General features: G+C 47.1%; 1 protein-coding gene across 9 annotated transcripts in view; it reads left to right on the top strand.

Moving 5' to 3' along the window:
* The window catches only part of MSH4 (mutS homolog 4), a 344,804-nt gene that overhangs the window by 159,473 nt on the left and 159,760 nt on the right, over window positions 1-25,571 (top strand). For all 9 annotated transcript variants that reach the window (XR_010186549.1, XM_063939054.1, XM_063939055.1 and 6 more), the window contains exon 11: window positions 18,618-18,787. Coding sequence is in view for 8 of the 9 variants with exons in the window: in XM_063939054.1 (XP_063795124.1) it covers window positions 18,618-18,787 (170 nt within the window). In the remaining variant the exon portion in view is untranslated. The remainder of the gene's footprint in view (window positions 1-18,617; window positions 18,788-25,571) is intronic.

Here is a 25,571-nt window from a genome sequence, read left to right as displayed (position 1 = left end):
GGCAGCCTGCGTATGTACCACCGAATCCTGTGGGTAAGGCAAGTGTAATAACATGTTTTTCTTGTAACAAACCAGGACATTTTGCACGAGACTGTAGAGTAAGAAATGTACAAAGATCTTTTCAACCCCCTAGACAACAACACCACACACGACATTGGGAGCAGGGTCCACAGAGGCGGAGTTTTGAGCCACATACAGGGGAAACAAAAAGATATCCCCCACACAGAGATTGGCATGCCTCTGGTAGTTCCCAGCTAACTCCCTCACAAGTAGTTGCTGCCAGCGGGATTCAGGGAGGTCAGCATACCCAATAGGGGTGTGGCCATACCTGTAATCTGCAACCAGTTAAATTGATTGCCAGTCTTGGAAGCGAACCAGAGATTGCAATCAATGTAGCCGGTAAAACTTTAAACTTTCTTGTAGACACAGGGGCGGCCAAGTCAGTGATCAATTCGACAGTGGGCATGAGAACCACTGGTAGGACAGTTCCAGCCATAGGAGTAACAGGAGTAGTCCAGCACTACCCTGTTAGCAAACCAGCCGAGATTACAATAGGGCCTTTGCATACCAAGCATTCCTTTTTGCTGGCTGCATCGGCACCGACCAATCTCCTGGGAAGAGACTTACTATGTAAAATGGGTTGCGTCATTTATTGTACTCCTGAAGGTGTATTCTTGGACATCCCTGAGAATCACGCTCAGGAAGTACGAGACATGTTAGACTCCCCATCAAAATTAATGTCACATTCCATTATGACAAATAGGAATCCATCCCAAGTAGAAGAGATGACATCTCAGATACCAGAGTCGCTTTGGACAAAAGATGGACAGGACACTGGATTAATGGCAAATGTAGCTCCAGTAGTTGTACAAGTAAAAGATGGTAGGATAGCTCCAAAAATCCCACAGTATCCTCTGAAGCCAGAGGTGGAGTTAGGAGTTTTCCCGGTAATAGAGCGCTTGCTACAACAGGGCATTCTAGTAAGAACGTCCAGCACAGCAAATAGTCCCATCTTCCCTGTTAAAAAGAGTGGGGGGAGGGGTTACAGGCTAGTGCAGGATCTAAGGGGGATTAACAAAATAGTTGAGAGTCAGTTCCCCGTAGTGCCTAATCCAGCTGTCATCCTAATGCAAATTCCTCCCACTGCCAAATTTTTCACTGTTATTGACCTCTGCTCCGCTTTCTTTTCGGTACCTCTGCACCCTGACAGCCAATATTTGTTTGCATTCACATACAGAGGAGTCCAATATACGTGGACTCGGTTACCCCAAGGTTTCATAGATAGTCCAAGTATATTTTCTCAGGCTTTGCATGATTGTTTACAGTCTTTCCAACCGGAAAGTGGATCAGTGTTGATACAGTACGTGGATGATCTACTGCTGTGTTCTGATTCATTGGAGGCATCCCTGAAGGATACGAAACAGCTCCTGTTTCATCTTTCAGACACAGGTCACAAGGTCTCCAAAGACAAGTTGCAATTATGCCAAGCTAAGGTAAAATACTTGGGACACTGTCTAACACAAGGACTGAGACACCTGACCGCTGATAGAATCCAAGCCATTAGAGACATGACACTGCCACAAACCCAGCAACAGATCAGGACGTTTTTAGGAATGTGTGGGTATTGCCGTAATTGGATCCCAGGGTTTTCCATATTGGCGCTACCTTTGCAGGAAATGGTCTCTTCAAACAAACCTGATCGGATTTCGCATACAGACGAATCCGAAACAGCATTTGAGAGACTCAAACAGTGCCTAACGCAGGCACCAGCATTAGGTATGCCAGACTATGGGAAACCCTTTGAACTATACGGAACAGAAAGTGCTGGGTGCGCAGCAGGTGTACTAACACAAAAACACGGTGATGCCAGCAGGCCAATTGCATACTACAGCGCTCAGCTAGACACGGTAGCGCGGTCCCTCCCCACATGCTTGCGTAGCGTTGCGGCGATAGCATTGCTAGTGACGAAAAGCGAAGATGTCGTGCTAGGCCACAACCTCACAATCCATACACCACATGCGGTATCGGCCTTATTGAATTCTGCCCAAACCAGACATGTCTCATCAGCAAGGTTTACGAGATGGGAATTGGCACTAATGGCCCCAGTAAACATCACCATAAGGAGATGCAGCGCATTAAACCCTGCAACATTTCTCCCAGGTGTGCCTGGACAGGCACAAAGGGTGGGAGGTGAGAGTGATGGGGAAGGAGGATTTAATGCAAAGGAAGATACACATGATTGTATGGAATATTTGACCCAAAATTTTTCCGCAAGGCCTGACATCAGTGACAATCCACTAGAAGATGCAGAACTCACGTTCTACACGGACGGTAGTTGTCACAGACAGTCAGACTCGGGAGACTTGTGTACTGGATACGCAGTCGTAGATGACCAAGACACCATAGAAGCGGAACCGCTAGGCCCACCTCACTCAGCCCAGGTTGCTGAACTGGTCGCCCTAACCAGAGCATGTGAATTGGCTAAGGGTAAGTCTGCCAATATCTACACCGATTCTAGATACGCGTTCGGGGTAGTCCATGATTTCGGAGCGCTATGGCGTCTCAGAAATTTCATGACGGCAGCTGGTACACCGATAGCGCATGCAGCTCACATAAAAAGGCTTCTAACAGCGATACAGGAACCCGACAGAGTGGCTGTTATCAAATGTAAAGCACATACATATAGTCAAGACCCAGTATCCCTTGGTAACAGCCGAGCAGACGAAGCTGCAAAGCTTGCAGCTGCTACCCCCATACGGACAGACACCACACAACTGATGGTATTTAATACCATCAACACACAAAAGTTGTGTGAAATGCAGAATTTGTGTTCCACTCAGGAGAAGGCAGTCTGGAAGGCAAAGGGACATGGCCAGGAGTCCTCAGGGCTCTGGACGGATGGACATGGTAAACCAGTGGCCCCCAGGGCATACCTTCCGTGTCTGGCTGAAGCAGCTCACGGGCTGACTCATCTAGGCAAGGAGGGGATGTGCAAGTTGGTAAGAGCATACTGGTGCGCCCCAGGATTCTCCTCTCATGCTAGTAAAAGCGCAATGTCATGCCTTACCTGTCTGAGAAAGAATATTGGAAAAGCAATACCAACAGAACCATCCCATATCCCACCTGCCGGCGGCCCTTTCCAAGTAATACAAATTGACTTCATTCAATTACCCCCATGTCGAAATTTGAAATATGTACTTGTTTGTATAGATGTTTTCTCGAATTGGGTTGAAGCTTTTCCAGCAGCTACAAATACCGCTATGTTTACAGCTAAGAAAATTGTGCAGGAATTTGTATGTAGATATGGTATCCCTAGAATCATTGAAAGTGATAGGGGTACCTGTGGCAAATAGGACATTAATTTGTATACAGCGATATAAGAATTGTATGTAATGTCTACGTGTATATTGTAATGGAGTCTGTGACACAAAATGGTTTCCAACCTGTCCTTTAAATGAACCCATAGTTACATATATATGGGAGTAGAGGACACTGATTTATAGTGGGAGAGTCAGAGGTTAGTTTATGGCCCTTACCTTATCTAAGAAGCTATAAACGACATTACCACAAGCCAGGCCAGGCCAAGAAACCTGACCTCTGGAAACTTAAAAGGAAGACAGTTGTTGAAAGTGAAACCAAGTAAAGTCTGGTTGTTACTGCTCAGGTACCCAGCATTGAGAGAGTTAATGAAAGGGTGGGGGGCCTGCAGCTATGAGGGGGCTATATCTGTCCCTCACACACACACTGTCTTGTTCATTCTCTGAGGGAAGCAGCCAGGAGCTGGGAATGCACCATATATCTTCCATTGTGAGATCCCTCCACACAGAAAGCTAACTGAGGTTGAGTAAGTTAGGCTTCTGAAATTATTCTCTTTTTGTTTATTGAGACTGCTAGTAACCTGTATATCTTTTCTAAACTCCTTATATTCTTTGTAATCTTTTTACCAGTGTAAACCCGAAGATATTTCTTGATTATAATAAACATATAATTAGATCTGACTGCTGTGTTCTTGAACCCAAGTCAAGCCAAGTGAAGTACGTTACCTATGGTTTTCATGAGATATTGAGATTGGTGATCACAGGTGAAGCTAAAGACACCTGCAACGTCCGCAATACGTTGAAAAGTCTTTGCTGGTGGCAGCGGAGATTCGCACGGCGCTGGCGCAACTCTCGGATTGGTGTATCCGGAGAGTGAGGCGGCCGGGGTCCGTGACAGTACCCATTTTACAGGTGATGTCTTTCAAGGAATGTGTAAGTTGATGGGAATTGATAGTAAGCTGCACACTCCGTACCGTCCACAGGCGAGTGCGAAGGTCGAAAGAGTGAACAGCACTATTAAAAATAAATTGAGTAAAGTAATGGCAGAGACAGGATTGACGTGGCCAGAAGCTTTACCCATTGTTTTGTATAGCATCAGAACCACTCCCAGGTCCCCTCTTAATCTGTCTCCTTTTGAAATTCTGTTTGGTCGACAACCGCATGTCATGATTAACCCTCAGGATGATTTGAAATGTAACAATGAAGTAACTGTCAAATACTTGATTAACATGAGTAAGCAGTTGAGGAATCAAAATGATAATCTGAAGTTGGTGATTCCTGATTTACCAGATAGTAATTGTCATGACATTGAACCTGGGGATTATGTAATGATACGAAATTTTCTACGCTCAGGTTGTCTTATTGATAGATGGGAAGGACCATACCAGGTCTTATTGACTAGCACCACAGCATTGAAGGTTGCTGAGAGAGAGACTTGGGTCCATTCATCCCACTGCAAGAAGGTTGCTGATCCAGAGAAGTCCCGTGATAAGGAACAGACGGTAGAGGTTGTATCACTAGAGTGTCTGTTCCAGGAGGACTGAGGCGGCACCTGAGCCTTGAAGACCGAAAGCAGCTGTCGACTCCCCTCTCCCTTTTATTGTTTTCTCCACTTCCCATCCCCTCTCCTTTAAAATTTCTTTTTCCCCCTTCTCATTCTTCTCTATTTCCTCCTCAAAGATGGACTTGCCCCAAGAGACTGTGGTCCGGATTTTGATGTTAACCATGATGTTGACCAGAGCAGTCTGTTCCGGCGAGAGTACCATAGAGGTCGAAAGAGGTTCTGGAATGGGTTCCGATTATGATGATGTAGGCGTAGTTTTCCAAGATCAACCAAGCCAACAAGCAAAGGCGAGTATCAGAAAACGATCCGATAGAAGAAATTGTGATGGATTGTTAGCTGAGGAAAATTGTATCTGTAGGCTCTGTGATAATCTGGTTGAAGATGGATGCATAAAGAAATGCCAATCTAGTTTTAATATCCATATAGACCGGCATCCATTGAGTGACTATCACTCCTTAGTGGGTAACGTGTTAAACCAAACAGATTGTTGGGTATGCTCTCAAGTACCTCAGGGTCACAGTAAATCAGGGCTAGTACCATTTCCTTTAACGTTAGGGGAGGTACTTGAGCTAAGTGGTGGGAGACCGGTGGACCGGAGGTTTAACATCTCCAGCCCTCCTAGTTTGAAGCTCCACCAATACCATGTGGATAGGTCCCTCATATGTTTTAACATCTCCAATCCCAGAAAACCGGGAAATTGGGAAGTGTCATGGAGCAACCTTACCATGACCTTTTCACACAGAGCAGATAGAATGCCTACAGATACAGAGCTCGTACGCCACATAGCCAGTAGAGGAAAATCTTTCCGGTATCGATATACTTTAGGAAATAGGATTACTAAAGTTGGAGAGGTATCACCAGGATACTGTGCACATATCGTACAAACCGATACGTGCATTAGGCAGATGGAAGAATTAGGGTCAGGAGATTTCACCTGGAAGGTTTGTAACATGGTCATGTCCTTCTCCGTCCCCTATGTTCTCCCCGATGATGCATATTTCATATGTGGGAGAAAGGCGTACAAGTGGCTTGCCCCAAACTCTGAAGGATTGTGTTATATTGGAAAAGTATTGCCTGAAGTAATGACTGTTACACATGACAAAATGAAGGACATACACCGTGGTGCCCAAACTCCTTATACTCACACTCACTACGAGCACCTTGTTAAAAGACAACTGTCAGAAAGGTTAGAGCATCCGGCCTCTGATCTTATCCATGAATCCACCGGGATTCAGGTTCTGGTAGCGTTAGATTTCACTCGCACCGCTCGAGGTGTGATGAATTATAGATACATTTCCGCACTCGCCAATTTGTTAGATAATATCACTGAAATGTATGATGACACGTTTAGATACACTGGAAGAGAACTTCAAGCTTACAAAACAGAACTAGTTCAGCATAGGATGGTTCTTAATTATCTTACAGCAGTAACAGGCGGATATTGTGTTACATTGGCAACACAGTACGGCATAAAGTGTTGCACGTATATCACAAATAGCACCGAGGATCCGGTAGAGGTCATAGACCAAAAGATGGACGATATTCTGCAATTAAAGTGGGAATTTCGTCGAAAACACAATCTCACCCTTGCTGCTGTAGGTAATGAGCTGACTGGTTGGGTGTCATGGTTGAACCCGCGAAATTGGTTCTCCGGTTTAGGAGACTGGGCTCAAGGAGTCATAATGGATGTTGGAAAGTTTCTCCTATGTATTTTGGGTGTCGTTATATCGTTTGGATTGATATTTAGATGCGGGCAGGCTTTAATAAGGTGCAAACAAAGTACAAAAGTGATGAGCTTGAGGAGTGAGGAAACTGTAATTAACCTGGATTTGATTTATGACCCAATGCTAGAAACCATGACGTAATGATGTAATGAGTATACGGTCCGCCTTTCACCCATTTCTATGTTTTCCTCCGAGGTACAAAGACCCACGTAGACGAAGGATTTGATGAGCCAAGGGGCCGACAACGGAAAGATGGAAAGAAGAAGAGCAGACGACCTGATAAACAAGATTTTGATGGACAATGCCATGGGTACCCCAGTTTCCCTAGGAACTTTAAAATCACGCTAGCCCAACATTTTTTGTAAATCCATGGACGTTGTATGCTTTACTCACGATTTATGAGCAAAAGCACAAAGAAGAAGACTCCAATCAACCGACACCAATCAAGACCCCAATCGACGAACGTACATTAACCTGACATAGAATATCATTGCATTTTTCGTAAGTGTTCTTTATCTTCATCTCTGCAACCCTCAGGTAATAACACACATAGTCGATAGGGAATACAGGCACAGATAGCAGCAACCACATACCCCCCCCCAATTCATGTATCATCAACTAAAATGTGCATCCCCATTGTGTTACAACCACAGCCGAAATGAGCTCGGTAGAGTTTGACAGCCCATCCACAGACCTGTACCACAGGATAAGAAGGAATTCAAATGTATACTTCGCAATACCTCGAAGCTTGATTTACCACACGTACGGCACGATGATACATGACCCTCCAAACATGGACTCATACACACATGCTTCTACTTTCTCACTAGGTCATACTCTCTTCACACCTGCTCCATTCTTCTTCCTTTCCCCACCATGGAAATCAATTAACCCCTGACTTACATTTTTCTCCTTAAATATTTTGTGGCAGTTATTATTGACTGCCAAAGGGTGGACTGTCAAAGTCAGAAAAATGTCTCAATGCACGTTGCCATATTTGCACCGCACACTGGTCCGTGCTGCGCATGCGTACGCTCTCCCGTGGAAGCGCATACCCGCAATAGCGTGCACTCGCACGCGCAGTATGCGCATTTACGGTAGAGTTTATGTGATCGTAGCGTGCGACTCATTAGTTACAAATGTTCACAATTAATGTAGTTTATAGATCATGATCCCTTTGATAGTTTCTGTAAGTTTGGTTAAAGTATAATGTCCCAGAGCTGAGGAATCCCTCTTTGCATCGTACGAAGGGTTTAACAGGAATCATACAGCAGTGTTTGGTACCCATCGGAAGAGTATTTAATTAGCAATATTCCGGTGTTGGTTTGGAGCGTATTAATCGCTCGTGCGAATAGTTATGGACATAAGAAGTTTATGTCCATTTCTATTAATTACACATACTCAGGTATGCGGCGGGAAACCCAGTTTCCCACCCACCTGAGCTGTTGGAAATCGTCACAGCCCACCTGTATGAATCACCCTATGACCTTTTGTTATGATGCAGGGCCGAATTCCTTCGGCCAATGGACAATGGGATTGTAGGACCAGGAGATTGCATTGTGTGTGGAGCATAAATAGGCAGGCCGACCACATCCAGCTCTCACTCTCTCATCAACGGTTATCTGCTGATAATCGGGAGCTGGATATCGAGGCGCTGGCGATCATACCCTTTGTGCGTAAGTTCTCTCCATAATCATTGTCTTTCTGCGAGCCAATCTCTCTCTCTCTCTCTCTATCTCTCTCTCTCCTCTTTTTCTCTTAAATACCTTATAGTATTATAGTATTGTATCGTATTGCATTTAGGTCAGTGTAGTATTGTCTTTTTGTATTTATTGTTTAGTTCTGTGGTTAGGAAGTCTCTGTTATATTGTAGTGTATCACATGTACTGTTATCCCCTTTTACAAGTATATTAGACATAATACAGTTAATAGGCCTTGGAAACCTAAACCAGTATCTGTGTATTTCCTATAGTGATAAGTGTTCATTTGAGCGTCGGTGACGCTCATGCAGCTTTGTAGATAGTCAGGTTCCACAAGGTTGCACTTACACCCTGTACTCACATTAAGGTATTCAGTGTATTTCATCGGTATAAGGTTTAACATAAAGGTATAGTGTTGTGAGCGTCTGCATCGCTGGTGACCTCCTCGTGGTCTCTAGCGTACGCTACGTTACAGCGAATCTTTCCCCTAGACATAACCAATAACGTGTCCTGTGATCACTGGGCCGTGAGCGAACGTGACGCTTGAGCGTCTCGCCTACGGCTGAGCGATCGTTACGCAAATAGCGTATCATTACGGTATTTCTTAAATAAACAGCGTACAGTGTTCTTAGCTTCATAAGGGTTGTTTATACGACAAGGAATTTAGAATTGTCATATTAACCGTGTGACATCACAATGACTCATATTCACAAGCTGCCAGCTCTGTGCTCACCATCACCAGATACTGGTACATACAGTACTATTAACCCGGGGACATGTAGCAGCCGTCTGTACTATACATGCTGGTGGCTGCAGGGCTGCCTATAGGGGGACACAAAGTAAGGGGGGGGGGGGGCTGGCATCCCGACTGGTGCTGTCACTTTATTTTACTTTGCAATGGATGTGACCACCACCAAAAACGCTTTTTCTCTGACGTCCTAGTGGATGCTGGGACTCCGTCAGGACCATGGGGAATAGCGGCTCCGCAGGAGACAGGGCACAAAAGTAAAAGCTTTAGGATCAGGTGGTGTGCACTGGCTCCTCCCCCTATGACCCTCCTCCAAGCCTCAGTTAGGTTTTTGTGCCCGTCCGAGCAGGGTGCAATCTAGGTGGCTCTCATAAAGAGCTGCTTAGAATAAAAGTTTTGATAGGTTTCTTATTTTCAGTGAGTCCTGCTGGCAACAGGCTCACTGCAACGAGGGACCTAGGGGAGAAGAAGTGAACTCACCTGCGTGCAGGATGGATTTGCTTCTTAGGCTACTGGACACTAGCTCCAGAGGGACGATCACAGGTACAGCCTGGATGGGTCACCGGAGCCGCGCCGCCGACCCCCTTGCAGATGCCGAAGTAAGAAGAGGTCCAGAAACCGGCGGCTGAAGGCTTTTCAGTCTTCATGAGGTAGCGCACAGCACTGCAGCTGTGCGCCATTGCTCTCAGCACACTTCACACCAACGGTCACTGAGGGTGCAGGGCGCTGGGGGGGGCGCCCTGGGCAGCAATGTTAATACCTTTTCTGGCTAAAGAATACATCACATATAGTCCCTGAGGCTATATGGATGTATTTCACCCCTGCCAGGTCTCAGAAAAACCGGGAGAAGAGCCCGCCGGAATAGGGGGCGGGGCCTATCTCCTCAGCACACAGCGCCATTTTCCCTCACAGAACTGCTGGTGGGAAGGCTCCCAGGCTCTCCCCTGCACTGCACTACAGAAACAGGGTTAAAACAGAGAGGGGGGGCACTTATTTGGCGATATGATTATATATTAAGATGCTATAAGGGAAAACACTTATATAAAGGTTGTCCCTGTATAATTATAGCGTTTTGGTGTGTGCTGGCAAACTCTCCCTCTGTCTCCCCAAAGGGCTAGTGGGGTCCTGTCCTCTATCAGAGCATTCCCTGTGTGTGTGCTGTGTGTCGGTACGTGTGTGTCGACATGTATGAGGACGATGTTGGTGAGGAGGCGGAGCAATTGCCTGTAATGGTGATGTCACTCTCTAGGGAGTCGACACCGGAATGGATGGCTTATTTAAGGAATTACGTGATAATGTCAACACGCTTCAAGGTCGGTTGACGACATGAGACGGCCGGCAAACAATTAGTACCTGTCCAGGCGTCTCAAACACCGTCAGGGGCTTTAAAACGCCCATTTACCTCAGTCGGTCGACATAGACACAGACACGGACACTGACTCCAGTGTCGACGGTGAAGAAACAAACGTATTTTCCTTTAGGGCCACACGTTACATGTTAAGGGCAATGAAGGAGGTGTTACATATTTCTGATACTACAAGTACCACAAAAAAGGGTATTATGTGGGTGTAAAAAAACGACATGTAGTTTTCCTGAATCAGATAAATTAAATGAAGTGTGTGATGATGCGTGGGTTTCCCCCGATAGAAAATTATTGGCGGTATACCCTTTCCCGCCAGAAGTTAGGGCGCGTTGGGAAACACCCCTTAGGGTGGATAAGGCGCTCACACGCTTATCAAAACAAGTGGCGTTACCGTCTCCAGATACGGCCGCCCTCAAGGAGCCAGCTGATAGGAGGCTGGAAAATATCCTAAAAAGTATATACACACATACTGGTGTTATACTGCGACCAGCTATCGCCTCAGCCTGGATGTGCAGCGCTGGGGTGGCTTGGTCGGATTCCCTGACTGAAAATATTGATACCCTTGACAGGGACAGTATTTTATTGACTATAGAGCACAGAGAGATATTTGCACTCTGGCATCAAGAGTAAGTGCGATGTCCATATCTGCCAGAAGATGTTTATGGACACGACAGTGGTCAGGTGATGCATATTCCAAACGGCACATGGAAGTATTGCCGTATAAAGGGGAGGAGTTATTTGGGGTCGGTCCATCGGACCTGGTGGCCACGGCAACAGCTGGAAAATCCACCTTTTTTACCCTAAGTCACATCTCAGCAGAAAAAGACACCGTCTTTTCAGACTCAGTCCTTTCGTCCCCATAAGGGCAGGCGGGCAAAAGGCCAGTCATATCTGCCCAGGGATAGAGGAAAGGGAAGAAGACTGCAGCAGGCAGCCCATTCCCAGGAACAGAAGCCTTCCACCGCTTCTGCCAAGTCCTCAGCATGACGCTGGGGCCTTACAGGACCCCTGGATCCTACAAGTAGTATCACAGGGGTAAAGATTGGAAATTCGAGACGTCTCCCCCTCGCAGGTTCCTGTAGTCTGCTTTACCAACGTCTCCCTCCGACAGGGAGGCAGTATTGGAAACAATTCCCAAGCTGTATTCCCAGCAGGTGATAATCAAAGTACTCCTCCTACAACAAGGAAAGGGGTATTATTCCACACTATATTGTGGTACTGAAGCCAGACGGCTCGGTGAGACCTATTCTAAATCTGAAATATTTGAACACTTACATACAAAGGTTCAAATCAAGATGGAGTCACTCAGAGCAGTGATAGCGAACCAGGAAGAAGGGGACTATATGGTGTCCCGGGACATCAGGGATGCTTCCTCCATGTCCCAATTTGCCCTTCTCACTAAGGGTACCTCAGGTTCGTAGTACAGAACTGTCACTATCAGTTTCAGACGATGCCGGTTGGATTGTCCACGGCACCCCGGGTCTTTACCAAGGTAATGGCCGAAATGATGATTCTTCTTCAAAGAAAATGGACGATATCCTGATAAGGGCAAGGTCCAGAGAACAGTTGGAGGTCGGAGTAGCACTATCTCAAGTAGTTCTACGACAGCATGGGTGGATTCTAAATATTCCAAAACCGCAGCTGTTTCCGACGACAATTTGCTGTTCCTAGGGATGATTCTGGACACAGTCCAGAAAAGGGTGTTTCTCCCGGAGAAGAAAGCAAGGGAGTTATCCGAGCTAGTCAGGAACCTCCTAAAACCAGGAAAAGTGTCAGTGCATCATTGCACAAGGGTCCTGGGAAAAATGGTGGCTTCTTACGAAGCGATTCCATTCGGCAGATTTCACGCAAGACTTTTCAGTGGGATCTGCTGGAAAAATGGTCCGGATCGCATCTTCAGATGCATCAGCGGATAACCCTGTCTCCAAGGACAAGGGTGTTTCTTCTGCGGTGGCTGCAGAGTGCTCATCTACTAAAGGGCCGCAGATTCGGCATTCAGGACTGGGTCCTGGTGACCACGGATGCCAGCCAGAGAGACTGGGGAGCAGTCACACAGGGAAAAAATTTCCAGGGAGTGTGATCAAGTCTGGAGACTTCTCTCCACATAAAACAATGCTCTAAGCTTAGCAAGACCTCTGCTTCAAGGTCAGCCGGTATTGATCCAGTGGGACAACACCACGGCAGTCGCCCACGTAAACAGACAGGGCGGCACAAGAAGCAAGAGGGAAATAGCAGAAACTGCAAAGATTCTTCGCTGGGCGGAAAATCATGGGATAGCACTGTCAGCAGTGTTCATTCCGGGAGTGGACAACTGGGAAGCAGATTTCCTCAGCAGGCACGACCTCCACCCGGGAAAGTGGGGACTTCATCGGGAAGTCTTCCACATGATTGTAAACCGTTGGGAAAGACCAAAGGTGGACATGATGGCGTCCCGCCTGAAAACAAGAGACCCTCAGGCAATAGCTGTGGACGTTCTGGTAACACAGTGGGTGTACCAGTCGGTGTATGTGTTCCCTCCTCTGCTTATCATACCCAAGGTACTGAGAATTATAAGACGTAGAGGAGTAAGAACTATACTCGTGGCTCCGGATTGGCCAAGAAGGACTTGGTACCCGGAACTTCAAGAAATGCTCACAGAGGACTCATGGCCTCTGCCGCTAAGAAGGGACTTGCTTCAGCAAGTACCATGTCTGTTCCAAGACTTACCGCGGCTGCGTTTGACGGCATGGCGGTGGAACGCCGGATCCTAAGGGAAAAAGGCATTCCGGAAGAGGTCATTCCTACCCTGGTTAAAGCCAGGAAGGAGGTGACCGCACAACATTATCACCACATGTGGCGAAAATATGTTGCGTGGTGTGAGACCTGGAAGGCCCCACGAAGAAATTTCAACTCGGTCGATTCCTGCATTTCCTGCAAACAGGAGTGTCTATGGGCCTCAAAATGGGGTCCATTAAGGTTCAAATTTCGGCCCTGTCAATTTTCTTCCAAAAAGAATTGGCTTCACTTCCTGAAGTCCAGAAGTTTGTCAAGGGAGTACTGCATATACAACCCCCTTTTGTGCCTCCAGTGGCACTGTGGGATCTCAACGTAGTTCTGGGATTCCTCAAATCACATTTTAAACCGCTCAAATCTGTGGATTTGAAATATCTCACATGAAAAGTGACCATGCGGTTGGCCCTGGCCTCGGCCAGGCGAGTGTCAGAATTGGTGGCTTTGTCTCACAAAAGCCCATATCTGATTGTCCATTCGGACAGGGCAGAGCTGCGGACTCGTCCCCAGTTTCTCCCTAAGGTGGTGTCAGCGTTTCACCTGAACCAGTTTATTGTGGTACCTGCGGCTATTAGGGACTTGGAGGACTCCAAGTTGCTAGATGTTGTCAGGGCCCTGAAAATATAGGTTTCCAGGACGGCTGGAGTCAGGAAAACTGATTTGCTGTTATCCTGTATGCACCCAACAAACTGGGTGCTCTTGCTTCTAAGCAGACGATTGCTAGTTGGATGTGTAGTACAATTCAGCTTGCACATTCTGTGGCAGGCCTGCCACAGCCAAAATATGTAAATGCCCATTTCACAAGGAAGGTGGGCTCATCTTGGGCGGCTGCCCGAGGGGTCTCGGCTTTACAACTTTGCCGAGCTGCTACTTGGTCAGGAGCAAACACGTTTGCAAAATTCTACAAATTTGATACCCTGGCTGAGGAGGACCTGGAGTTCTCTCATTCGGTGCTGCAGAGTCATCCGCACTCTCCCGCCCGTTTGGGAGCTTTGGTATAATCCCCATGGTCCTGACGGAGTCCCAGCATCCACTAGGACGTCAGAGAAAATAAGAATTTACTTACCGATAATTCTATTTCTCGTAGTCCGTAGTGGATGCTGGGCGCCCATCCCAAGTGCGGATTGTCTGCAATACTTGTACATAGTTATTGTTACAAAAATCGGGTTATTATTGTTGTGAGCCATCTTTTCAGAGGCTCCGCTGTTATCATGCTGTTAACTGGGTTCAGATCACAGGTTGTACAGTGTGATTGGTGTGGCTGGTATGAGTCTTACCCGGGATTCAAAATCCTTCCTTATTGTGTACGCTCGTCCGGGCACAGTATCCTAACTGAGGCTTGGAGGAGGGTCATAGGGGGAGGAGCCAGTGCACACCACCTGATCCTAAAGCTTTTACTTTTGTGCCCTGTCTCCTGCGGAGCCGCTATTCCCCATGGTCCTGACGGAGTCCCAGCATCCACTACGGACTACGAGAAATAGAATTATCGGTAAGTAAATTCTTATTATAAGTACTCAAATTCGGGATCATTTGCTTTCTTTCTGTATAATACGGGCATGCTTTCTCTCTGCCTGCCAGTACCTACAGTATAAGGTCTTAGTCCATATGATGCCATCAAATTCTCTCCCAGGACTCATGAGTACGGACCTTGGACCTCATTCAGTAAGGATTGCAGTTTCTGCGATCAAACAGTTGCCGGACAGAAATAGAGAAAAAACACCCATCGTGAAAATTGCGAATGCATCGCAATATGCGGGCTGATCGCAAAACCATACGCAATTACCGGGACATGGAAGATATTTCCCATCTGCATCAGGCAAAGGTCGTCCACGATTATTGCTAAACAAGAGGCAGGAAGTGGTCATTGCTGACTTCAGAGGCCTTCCTTAAAAATGCATGGGCACGCCTGCGGTTTTTCAGACACACCCACAAAATGGCGGATTTCCGCCTAGAAACGCATGCGCAGTCGTTCGATAATTGCCCGGATTGCGATTCGCAAATGTTGCAATCCTTCCTGAATGAGGTCGCCTAATCTGCATTAAATACATTGTACTATTTTTTTTATCCTAGGCTCAAACTTTATTTATTAACAGTATATGTTTGTGGATTCTTCTGAGCGCTGTGAGTTGTATTTCCTGGGAAAGTTGCGGCCTTCCTACAGCAGCGAATGGAATTTAGCATTTTTGCTCAGTATCGTGGTACATTGGGGCAGATGTATTAACCTGGAGAAGGGATAAGGAAGTGATAAACCAGTGATAAACACACCAGCCTATCAGCTCCCAAATGTAAATTAACAGTTAGGAGCTGATTGCCTGGTCGGGGGAGGCGAACCGGGCCAGCGGCCTTAATAGGCGAAAAGTGATAGCAGAGGCAATCATACATTGCCTCTGCCTTTCGTCTCTCATTCTACAGAGCGGTAAGCGGCGGGGGCGCGCGACCCTCATAGCACACGACGTTAACACGCCGTTCTTACATTATGTACTTCCCCCAAAAGCAGGTTTAGATAAAAACCACAGCGCACTTTCATACATCTCCCCCACTGTTACCTAATTCATTGATCCCCAGACCAAGACTGCCGCAGTGCACACATGGGTGTCTCGCATGTTAGGGAGCCAGCACACAGTCATATACACAGGCTACACTACTCAGTGTGCGCCTGTGCACCCCTGCACGGTGTTTCCGTCTCACAGCAGAATGCAATGTAAGTAGAGTCCCCTCTCCTCCCCTTATTTCCTCCCCCCCCCCACTACGTTTGTCCCATCCTCTTTTTGTGCCTCTGTTCCCCCATGTATCTCTGTCACACCCTTTTTGTTTTTCTCTGTCTCCAATTTTGTATGTGTATTTGTCTGTATATTTCCCCACATGTGCCTCTTCGCCCCCCTCTTATGTTTCTGATTGTTACACGACTTCTCAATTCTTCCAGGTTACGCTTACTCTCATGACATTTCTGGGAAAAACAGTCACATATGTGATCACTATGCTCTGTCACCCAACTTATTATTGCAATATATACAGGACGTTCTTTGTGTTTATAATATCCACTCTTTGTATCCTCCTTGTGTGTTTGCGTATTATAGATTAATCTGTCCTATTTGTTGTGGAGCTCTCTAAGGTTTGACCTTTTTTTTTTTTGGTGGCAAAATCTTCAAAACACTTCGTCAAAACATTTATCTGATTCCTCCGTTGTGAACGTCGTTTTGTTTGTTTATACGTAGGTTTTAACCTTCATACTATCATTTCTGTTCCATCTGGAACTTGAACTCCACCACAGAACAGAATGAATTGTCCATTGTTTTCTCAACTCTGTTTATCAACTACTGTATAGATGACATTAAAATGTGAAACATTGTGGGTCATTCCGAGTTGATCGTAGATGTGCTAAATTTAGCACAGCTACGATCTTCTTCCTTGACATGCGGGGGGACGCCCAGCACAGGGCTAATCCGCCCCACATGTCAGTACCGCCCCCCATCCCGCACAAATACAAAAGCATCGCACAGCGGCGATGCCTTTGTATTTGAGGAGTAACTCCCGGCCAGCGCAGCCGCGGCCCGCCCCCCCCCAACGGACCGGCCACACCTGCGTTGTCCGGACCGCTCCCCCTAAATGGCGGCTTAACGGCACCGTTCAGCCCCCTCCCGCCCAGCGACCGCCTCTGTCTCAGAGGCGAACGCTAGACAACAAAAGCTGCCATGCGCATGCGCAGTTCCGACCCGATCGCTGCGATGCAACAAATTGCAGCGAGCTATCGGGTCGGAATGACACCCATAGTTCCGAATGCTGCAAAAAAGAGTATTTACCTGAACTTCACATTTCTACATAACGACCTGTTCAGTCAAGAAATGTGAAATTCTGCCGCAGTTTGGCTAATTGCTGTCTACCGCCATCTGTTGCACATTCAGGGGGTGATTCAGACCTGAGCGTTGCTCTGTGTTTTCACACAGCGGGCGATCAGGCATTAACTGCGCATGCGTATGCACTGCAACGCGCACCCGCGTCACCAAACAACAACAGTCATCGCCGGTCAGCGACAGGCTGGTGCGAAAATTCTAATCGCACAGCCATTTGCATGCAGATTGACAGGAGGAAGCCATTTGTGGGTGGTAACTGACCGTTTTCTGGGAACGTCAGGGAAAACGCAGGCGTGCCCAAGCGTTGTCAGGGAGGGTGTGTGACGTCGGCTCCGGCCCCGATCAGCCCGTTCTGATCGCACTGTAGGAGTAAGTCCTGGACTGCGCACACACTGCACACACTGGTAAAAACCATCCACTTGTGAGTGAGGTGCGAACAGATTTGCAGCTGTCCGCTGACTGAGGGGTTTTTTAGTAGCTCGCCGTACACATGCGATCGCACACTTGAACGGCGAATATACACTCCCCTTGGGCGGCGACTATCTGATCGCAGGGCTACAATTTTAGCAGCCTATCGATCAGGTCTGAATCACCCCCTCAGTTCGATACACAGTGTATATGCAACTTACTCAGATTAAAAATGTCTTTTGATAATAGAAACTTTCAGCATTGACTGCTACAATTAACTAGGTGTGGCCGTGTTTTGTCTCTCATTGGATGGCACCTCACCAAACAGAAAAATGAAGTGCTTTAACATATAAATAAAAATATGTTTTATAAATGTATAATGCTGCAATGAATCAGAGTAGAAAATACCCAGATATAAATATTATGTAGCAGAATACTGCGTGGAAATGATTTGATCACTGCTCTGAAATACTCTGTAAGCGCAGCCTATAAATATAAAAGATGGTGATAAAATGTGTAGATCCGGAGATAGATCAGGAACATTATTTTACCTGTCAGGCTGCGAAGAAGAGGCGTCAGGGTTCACAGCCTCTAATGTGTATTTATAAACCTCTCTGGGTGCTAAAGTAAATAGACTCGAGCACAGGGCTGTAACTAGGGGGGAGGGGGGGGGGGGCGAGGGGTATCATCACCCACAGCACAGAGCTGAGGAGGTGGCGCTGTCCCTACTCCGGGCCTGATTCAGAGACTTCCATAAATCTCCAGTGTTTATTGATCTGCGCACGTGCAGGAGCCACACTGCTTATGTGCAGATCTAGTTCTGCGAAGAGAGCGTTCCAGAAAACAGGTACACGCCGGCCTAATTTTCTGGGCGTGCTGAAGCCAGTGGGGGTTACTCATCAGTCCAGTGGTCAGAAGTTGATCCAATGCTGCATCTGCGAACGCCAGAGAAGCCTACAGTCTTTCCCCGCTGGTGCTGCCATCTTGGTTCCAAAATCTGTGGGATCCCCAATGAAAGCTGGTGGATTTGTATAGTGCTTCGCACATTCATACACGAGCCTTTGTGCTTATTTCATCGTCATTATTGCTAGTTGGGATGGAAAGCTTGTAACGGGGGAAATAAACAATGGGTGATCACAACATTATCTGATTGTGGGTTTTTTTTTATATTAGGTTTGATATCATACTTGAGAAAATTAGAACAGTTATTAATGATGACACCAGGTACACCCGCGGATGCCTCAACATGAGAACCCAGAAATGTTACGCAGTTAAGCCCAACATAAACGAGTTCCTAGATATCGCCCGAAGGACCTACGCAGAAATCATAGACGATATTGCTGGTATTGATCATCATTAACTCTTATCATTATTTGTGTGCTGTCTGCTGGGTCACAGAGCGGGAATCGCGGCGGCGTTATAGAGGCCCAGTCCGGACAATGCAGACATGTCTAAACTGTTTGCGGGGTGGGCTGCGGCGGCTGCGACCTGAAACATGGCAGGTAGCTGTCTGCCTTCACAGAGGGCTACCCTAAACATGCGAAAGCATCACCGCCGTGCGATGCTTTCGTATGTTTGTGCGCAAGGGGGGGGGGGGTGGATCTGGCATTCGGGGCAGACTTGCCCTGTACTGGCCACCCCCCCCCCCCCCCTATTATGTCAGGGTAATGGGTCGTAGATGTGTGTTTTTTTCCATGATGTTATTTGACCGCTGTTATCAAGGTTAAACCTGATGACGTCAGGTAAAATGATGCCGTGGTAAGGAGTGGTATTTTTGCAGACAGCTTTTGAGAGCATATAAAACATCCTTTTTGAAAATCAAATAAATTCTATTTACACTGTCCTGTGGCGTCAAGGTATTTTCGGAATCTAGCGTGTTATCACATCCTGCACCTGTTTTTGCACAAATGCACCTGTCTTTAGGGATGGGTATCTGCAATGGGCGGTGATCAAAACAATTAGCATTTTCTCATGGGAAGCGCTGAGCCTGCCAAGTTAATAGTGGTCTGGGCACACTTACTGTGTCCACATGCAAAAGAAAGATTCAAGGCATGGGGGGCACAGTGCTGGTATTTTCCCTATTTAGCGAGTGGACACTCCTCTGCGATAGGCACCAGTAATAGGGAGTCAAATTATACTGTCACTGTGATGTCTTTATTTATTATTAATGTACATTTCTCTTACATCCTAGAGGATGCTGGGGTCCATATTAGTACCATGGGGGTATAGACGGGTCCACCAGGAGCCATTGGCACTTTAAGAGTTTGAGAGTGTGGGCTGGCTCCTCCCTCTATGCCCCTCCTACCAGACTCAGTTTAGAAAATGTGCCCGGAGGAGCCGGTCACAGCTAGGGGAGCTCTACTGAGTTCTCTTGGTAAAAGAGTTTCTCTAACGTCCTAAGTGGATGCTGGGGACTCCATAAGGACCATGGGGAACAGCGGCTCCGCAGGAGACTGGGCACAACTGTAAAGAAAGCTTTAAACTACTGGTGTGCACTGGCTCCTCCCACCACGACCCCCCTCCAGACCTCAGTTAGTATCTTGTGCCCGGCTGAGCTGGATGCACACTAGGGGCTCTCCTGAGCTCCTAGAAAGAAAGTTAAGTTGCAGGGATATTCAGGAAAATGAAACAAGTACATTTACAGAGGAGAATGTCCTAACAGAACTCTCAAAGCTGAAAGTGGACAAATCTATGGGGCCAGATGGGATACATCCAAGGATACTAAAAGAACTTAAAGAGGTGCTGGTAGCACCATTGACAGAATTGTTCAACCAGTCATTAGCTACAGGAGTAATTCCAGGCGACTGGTAAAGAGCAAACGTAGTCCCACTGCACAAAAGTGGAAGCAAGGAAGAGGCAAACAACTACAGACCAGTGAGTCTTACATCAGTAGTAGGGAAATTGATGGAAACACTCTTAAAAGAAAGAGTTGTAGATTATCTCAAATCCGGCAATTTACTGGATCCCAAACAGCATGGATTCACTGGGGGGAGATCATGTCAAACAAATCTTATTGACTTTTTTGATTGTGTGACTAAAGTGATGGATAAAGGTGGAGCCATGGATATAGCTTATCTAGACTTTAGTAAGGCTTTTGACACAGTTCCACATCGCAGACTGCTAAATAAACTTGAAAGTTTGGGATTGGATATTAGGATTATTGAATGGATAAGATCTTGGTTGAAGGATAGAAAACAGAGAGTTGTGGTAAATGGAGTGCATTCACAGGAGGGAAATGTTACCAGTGGAGTACCCCAGGGATCTGTACTTGGACCAGTGCTTTTTAATATCTTTATTGGTGACATTGCAAATGGCATTAAAGGGAAAGTATGCCTTTTTGCAGATGACACAAAGGTATGCAACAGGGTAGACACACCAGGTGGGGTAAAACAAATGATTGAGGATCTAGGTAGATTAGAGGAATGGTCAAGAGTTTGGCAATTACAGTTTAATGCCAAAAAATGCAAAATCATGCACTTGGGTCTCAAAAATCCTAAAGCTAAATACAGTATTAATGGCACTATACTGGAAACTACTGAGGAGGAAAGGGATCTAGGAGTCACTATTTCAGATGACTTAAAGGCAGGTAAGCAATGTAACAAGGCAATGAGGAAGGCTAGTCAGATGCTTGGCTGCATTGGGAGAGGAATCAGCAGCAGAAAGAAAGAAGTAATAATGCCACTGTATAGGTCATTGGTACGGCCTCATCTAGAATACTGTATTCAGTTCTGGAGGCCATATCTTCAAAAGGATATTAATACATTAGAAACTGTACAAAGGAGGGCAACTAAAATGGTGCATGGCCTACATCACAAAACATACCCAGAAAGACTAAGAAATCTCAATATGTATAGTTTGGAGCAGAGAAGGGAAAGGGGGGACATGATAGAAACTTTCAAATATATCAAGGGTTTTAACAAAGTCCAGGAGGCAAACATTCTCCAAATGAAGAGAAGCAATAGGACACGAGGACATGCACTGAGACTGGAGGGGGGGAGGTTCAGGGGAAATTTGCGGAAAAATTATTTCACAGAAAGGGTAGTGGACAAGTGGAATAGCCTCCCATCAGAGGTGGTAGAGGCTAAGACAGTAGAGCAATTTAAACATGCATGGGATAGACATAAGGATATCCTTACAAAGAAATAAGGATCAAATAAGGTTAGAGATAAAAATAATATAAAAAAAAAAAAAAAAGGACAGACTAGATGGGCCAAGTGGTTCTTATCTGCCGACAAATTCTATGTTTCTAAAGTATATTTAGGTTTTTTATTTTACAGTGAGATCTGCTGGCAACAGACTCACTGCAGCGAGGGACTAAGGGGAGAAGAAGCGAACCTACCTAACAGGTGGTAGTTTGGGCTTCTTAGGCTACTGGACACCATTAGCTCTAGAGGGATCGACCGCAGGACCCGACCTTGGTGTTCGTTCCCGGAGCCGCGCCGCCGTCCCCCTTACAGAGCCAGAAGCATGAAGAGGTCCGGAAAATCGGCGGCAGAAGACTTCGGTCTTCACCAAGGTAGCGCACAGCACTGCAGCTGTGCGCCATTGCTCCGCATGTACACCTCACACTCCGGTCACTGATGGGTGCAGGGCGCTGGGGGGGGGGGGGGGGGGGGGGGGGCTGAGGCAATATATGACACCTTGGCTGGCAAATCTACATCATATATAGTCCTAGAGGCTATATAGATGTAAAAATACCCCTGCCAGTATTCCAGAAAAAGCGGGAGAAGTCCGCCGGAAAAGGGGCGGGGCCATCTCCCTCAGCACACTGGCGCCATTTTTCCCTCACAGCTCCGCTGGAAGGAAGCTCCCTGGCTCTCCCCTGCAGTCTGCAAGCTACAGAAGGGTAAAAAAGAGAGGGGGGGCACTAAATTTAGGCGCAGGATATATATATATATAAAAAGCAGCTATAAGGGAAAACACTCATTTATAGTGGGATCCCTGTGTTATATAGCGCTCTGGTGTGTGCTGGCATACTCTCTCTCTGTCTCCCCAAAGGGCTTTGTGGGGTCCTGTCCTCTGTCAGAGCATTCCCTGTGTGTTTGCGGTGTGTCGGTACGACTGTGTCGACATGTTTGATGAGGAGGCTTATGTGGAGGCGGAGCAGATGCCTGTAAATGCGATGTCACCCCCTGCGGGGTCGACACCTGAGTAGATGGTGCTGTGGAAGGAATTACGTGACAGTGTCGACTCCTTGCATAAAAGGTTTGACGACATACCAAATGTGGGACAGCCGGCTTCTCAGCCTGTGCCTGCCCAGGCGTCTCAAAAGCCATCAGGGGCTCTAAAACGCCCGCTACCTCAGATGGCAGACACAGATGTCGACACGGATACTGACTCCAGTGTCGACGACGATGAGACTAATGTAACTTCCAGTAGGGCCACACGTTACATGATTGAGGCAATGAAAAATGTGTTGCACATTTCTGATGTTACCCCCGGTACCACAAAAAAGGGTATTATGTTTGGAGAGAAAAAACTACCAGTAGCTTTTCCTCCATCTGAGGAGTTAAATGAAGTGTGTGAAGAAGCGTGGGCTTTCCCTGATAAGAAGCTGGTAATTTCTAAGAGGTTACTAATGGCGTACCCTTTCCCGCCAGAGGATAGGTCACGTTGGGAAACATCCCCTAGAGTGGATAAAGCGCTCACACGCTTGTCAAAGAAGGTGGCACTACCGTCTCCGGATACGGCCGCCCTGAAGGAATCTGCTGATAGAAAGCAGGAGGCTATCCTGAAATCTATATATACACACACAGGTGTTATACTGAGACCAGCTATTGCTTCAGCATGGATGTGCAGTGCTGCAGCTGCATGGTCAGATTCCCTGTCAGAAAATATTGATACCCTAGACAGGGACACTATATTGCTAACCGTAGAGCATATAAAAGACGCACTTTTATACATGAGGGATGCACAGAGGGATATTTGCCGGCTGGCATCTAAAATTAGTGCAATGTCCATTTCTGCCAGGAGAGGGTTATGGACTCGGCAGTGGACAGGTGATGCAGATTCCAAAAGGCACATGGAAGTTCTGCCTTATAAGGGTGAGGAGTTGTTCGGAGATAGTCTCTCGGACCTCGTTTCCACAGCAACAGCTGGGAAGTCTACATTTTTACCCCATGTTCCCTCACAGCCAAAGAAAGCACCGTATTATCAGGTACAGTCCTTTCGGCCCAATAAGGGCAAGCGGGTTAAAGGCGCGTCCTTTCTGCCCAGAGGCAGAGGTAGGGGAAAAAAGCTGCAGCATACAGCCAGTTCCCAGGAGCAAAAGTCCTCCCCCGCTTCCTCTAAGTCCACAGCATGACGCTGGGGCTCCACAGGCGGAGCCAGGTACGGTGGGGGCCCGTCTCAAATATTTCAGCAATCAGTGGGCTCGCTCACGAGTGGATCCCTGGATTTTTCAGATAGTATCTCAGGGGTACAAGCTGGAATTCGAGACGTCTCTCCCCCGCCGTTTCCTCAAATCTGCCTTGCCAACCACTCCCTCAGGCAGGGAGGCAGTGTTACAGGCAATTCACAAGCTGTATTCACAACAGGTGATAGTAAAGGTACCCCTACTTCAACAAGGACGGGGTTACTATTCCACAATGTTTGTGGTACCGAAACCGGACGGTTCGGTGAGACCCATTTTAAATTTGAAATCCTTGAACACATATATAAAAAAATTCAAGTTCAAGATGGAATCGCTCAGGGCGGTTATTGCAAGCCTGGACGAGGGGGATTACATGGTATCACTGGACATCAAGGATGCTTACCTGCATGTCCCCATTTACCATCCTCACCAGGAGTACCTCAGATTTGTGGTACAGGATTGTCAAACCAATTCCAGACGTTGCCGTTCGGTCTATCCACGGCTCCGAGGGTCTTTACCAAGGTAATGGCCGAAATGATGATACTCCTTCGAAAGAAGGGAGTTTTAATTATCCCGTACTTGGACGATCTCCTGATAAAGGCGAGGTCCAGAGAGCAGTTGTTGGTCGGGGTAGCACTATCTCGGGAGGTGCTACAACAGCACGGCTGGATTCTAAACATTCCAAAGTCACAGCTGGTCCCTACGACACGTCTACTGTTCCTGGGGATGGTTCTGGACACAGAACAGAAAAAAGTGTTTCTCCCGGAGGAGAAGGCCAAGGAGCTGTCATCTCTAGTCATAGGCCTCCTAAAACCAAAACAGGTGTCGGTGCATCACTGCACGCGGATCCTGGGAAAGATGGTAGCTTCCTACGAAGCAATTCCATTCGGCAGGTTTCATGCAAGAACCTTTCAGTGGGACCTGTTGGACAAGTGGTCCGGGTCGCATCTTCAGATGCATCGGCTGATAACCCTGTCTCCAAGGACAAGGGTGTCTCTGCTGTGGTGGCTGCAGAGTGCTCATCTTCAAGAGGGCCGCAGATTCGGCATACAGGACTGGGTCCTGGTGACCACGGATGCCAGCCTTCGAGGCTGGGGGGCAGTCACACAGGGAAGAAACTTCCAAGGACTATGGTCAAGTCAGGAGACTTTCCTGCACATAAATATTCTGGAACTGAGGGCCATTTACAATGCCCTAAGTCAGGCAAAAACCCTGCTTCAAAACCAGCCGGTACTGATCCAGTCAGACAACATCACGGCGGTTGCCCATGTAAACCGACAGGGCGGCACGAGAAGCAGGACGGCAATGGCAGAAGCCACAAGGATTCTCCGATGGGCGGAAAATCACGTGTTAGCACTGTCAGCAGTGTTCATTCCGGGAGTGGACAACTGGGAAGCAGACTTCCTCAGCAGGCACGACCTCCACCCGGGAGAGTGGGGACACAGGTGGACATGATGGCGTCCCGCCTCAACAAAAAGCTAGAAAAGTACTGCGCCAGGTCAAGGGACCCGCAGGCGATAGCTGTGGACGCTCTAGTGACACCGTGGGTGTACCGGTCGGTTTATGTGTTCCCTCCTCTTCCTCTCATACCAAAGGTACTGAGGATAATAAGGAGAAGAGGAGTAAGAACTATACTCATTGTTCCGGATTGGCCAAGAAGAGCTTGGTACCCGGAACTTCAAGAAATGATCTCAGAGGACCCATGGCCTCTACCGCTCAGACAAGACCTGCTGCAGCAGGGGCCCTGTCTGTTCCAAGACTTACCGTGGCTGCGT

The sequence above is a fragment of the Pseudophryne corroboree genome, chromosome 9 (genome assembly GCF_028390025.1).
Source record: "Pseudophryne corroboree isolate aPseCor3 chromosome 9, aPseCor3.hap2, whole genome shotgun sequence".
Classification (NCBI taxonomy): Eukaryota; Metazoa; Chordata; class Amphibia; order Anura; family Myobatrachidae; genus Pseudophryne; species Pseudophryne corroboree.
The sequence above is the reverse complement of the archived record's forward strand: the minus strand, read 5'-3'. Positions and strand labels throughout refer to the sequence as shown.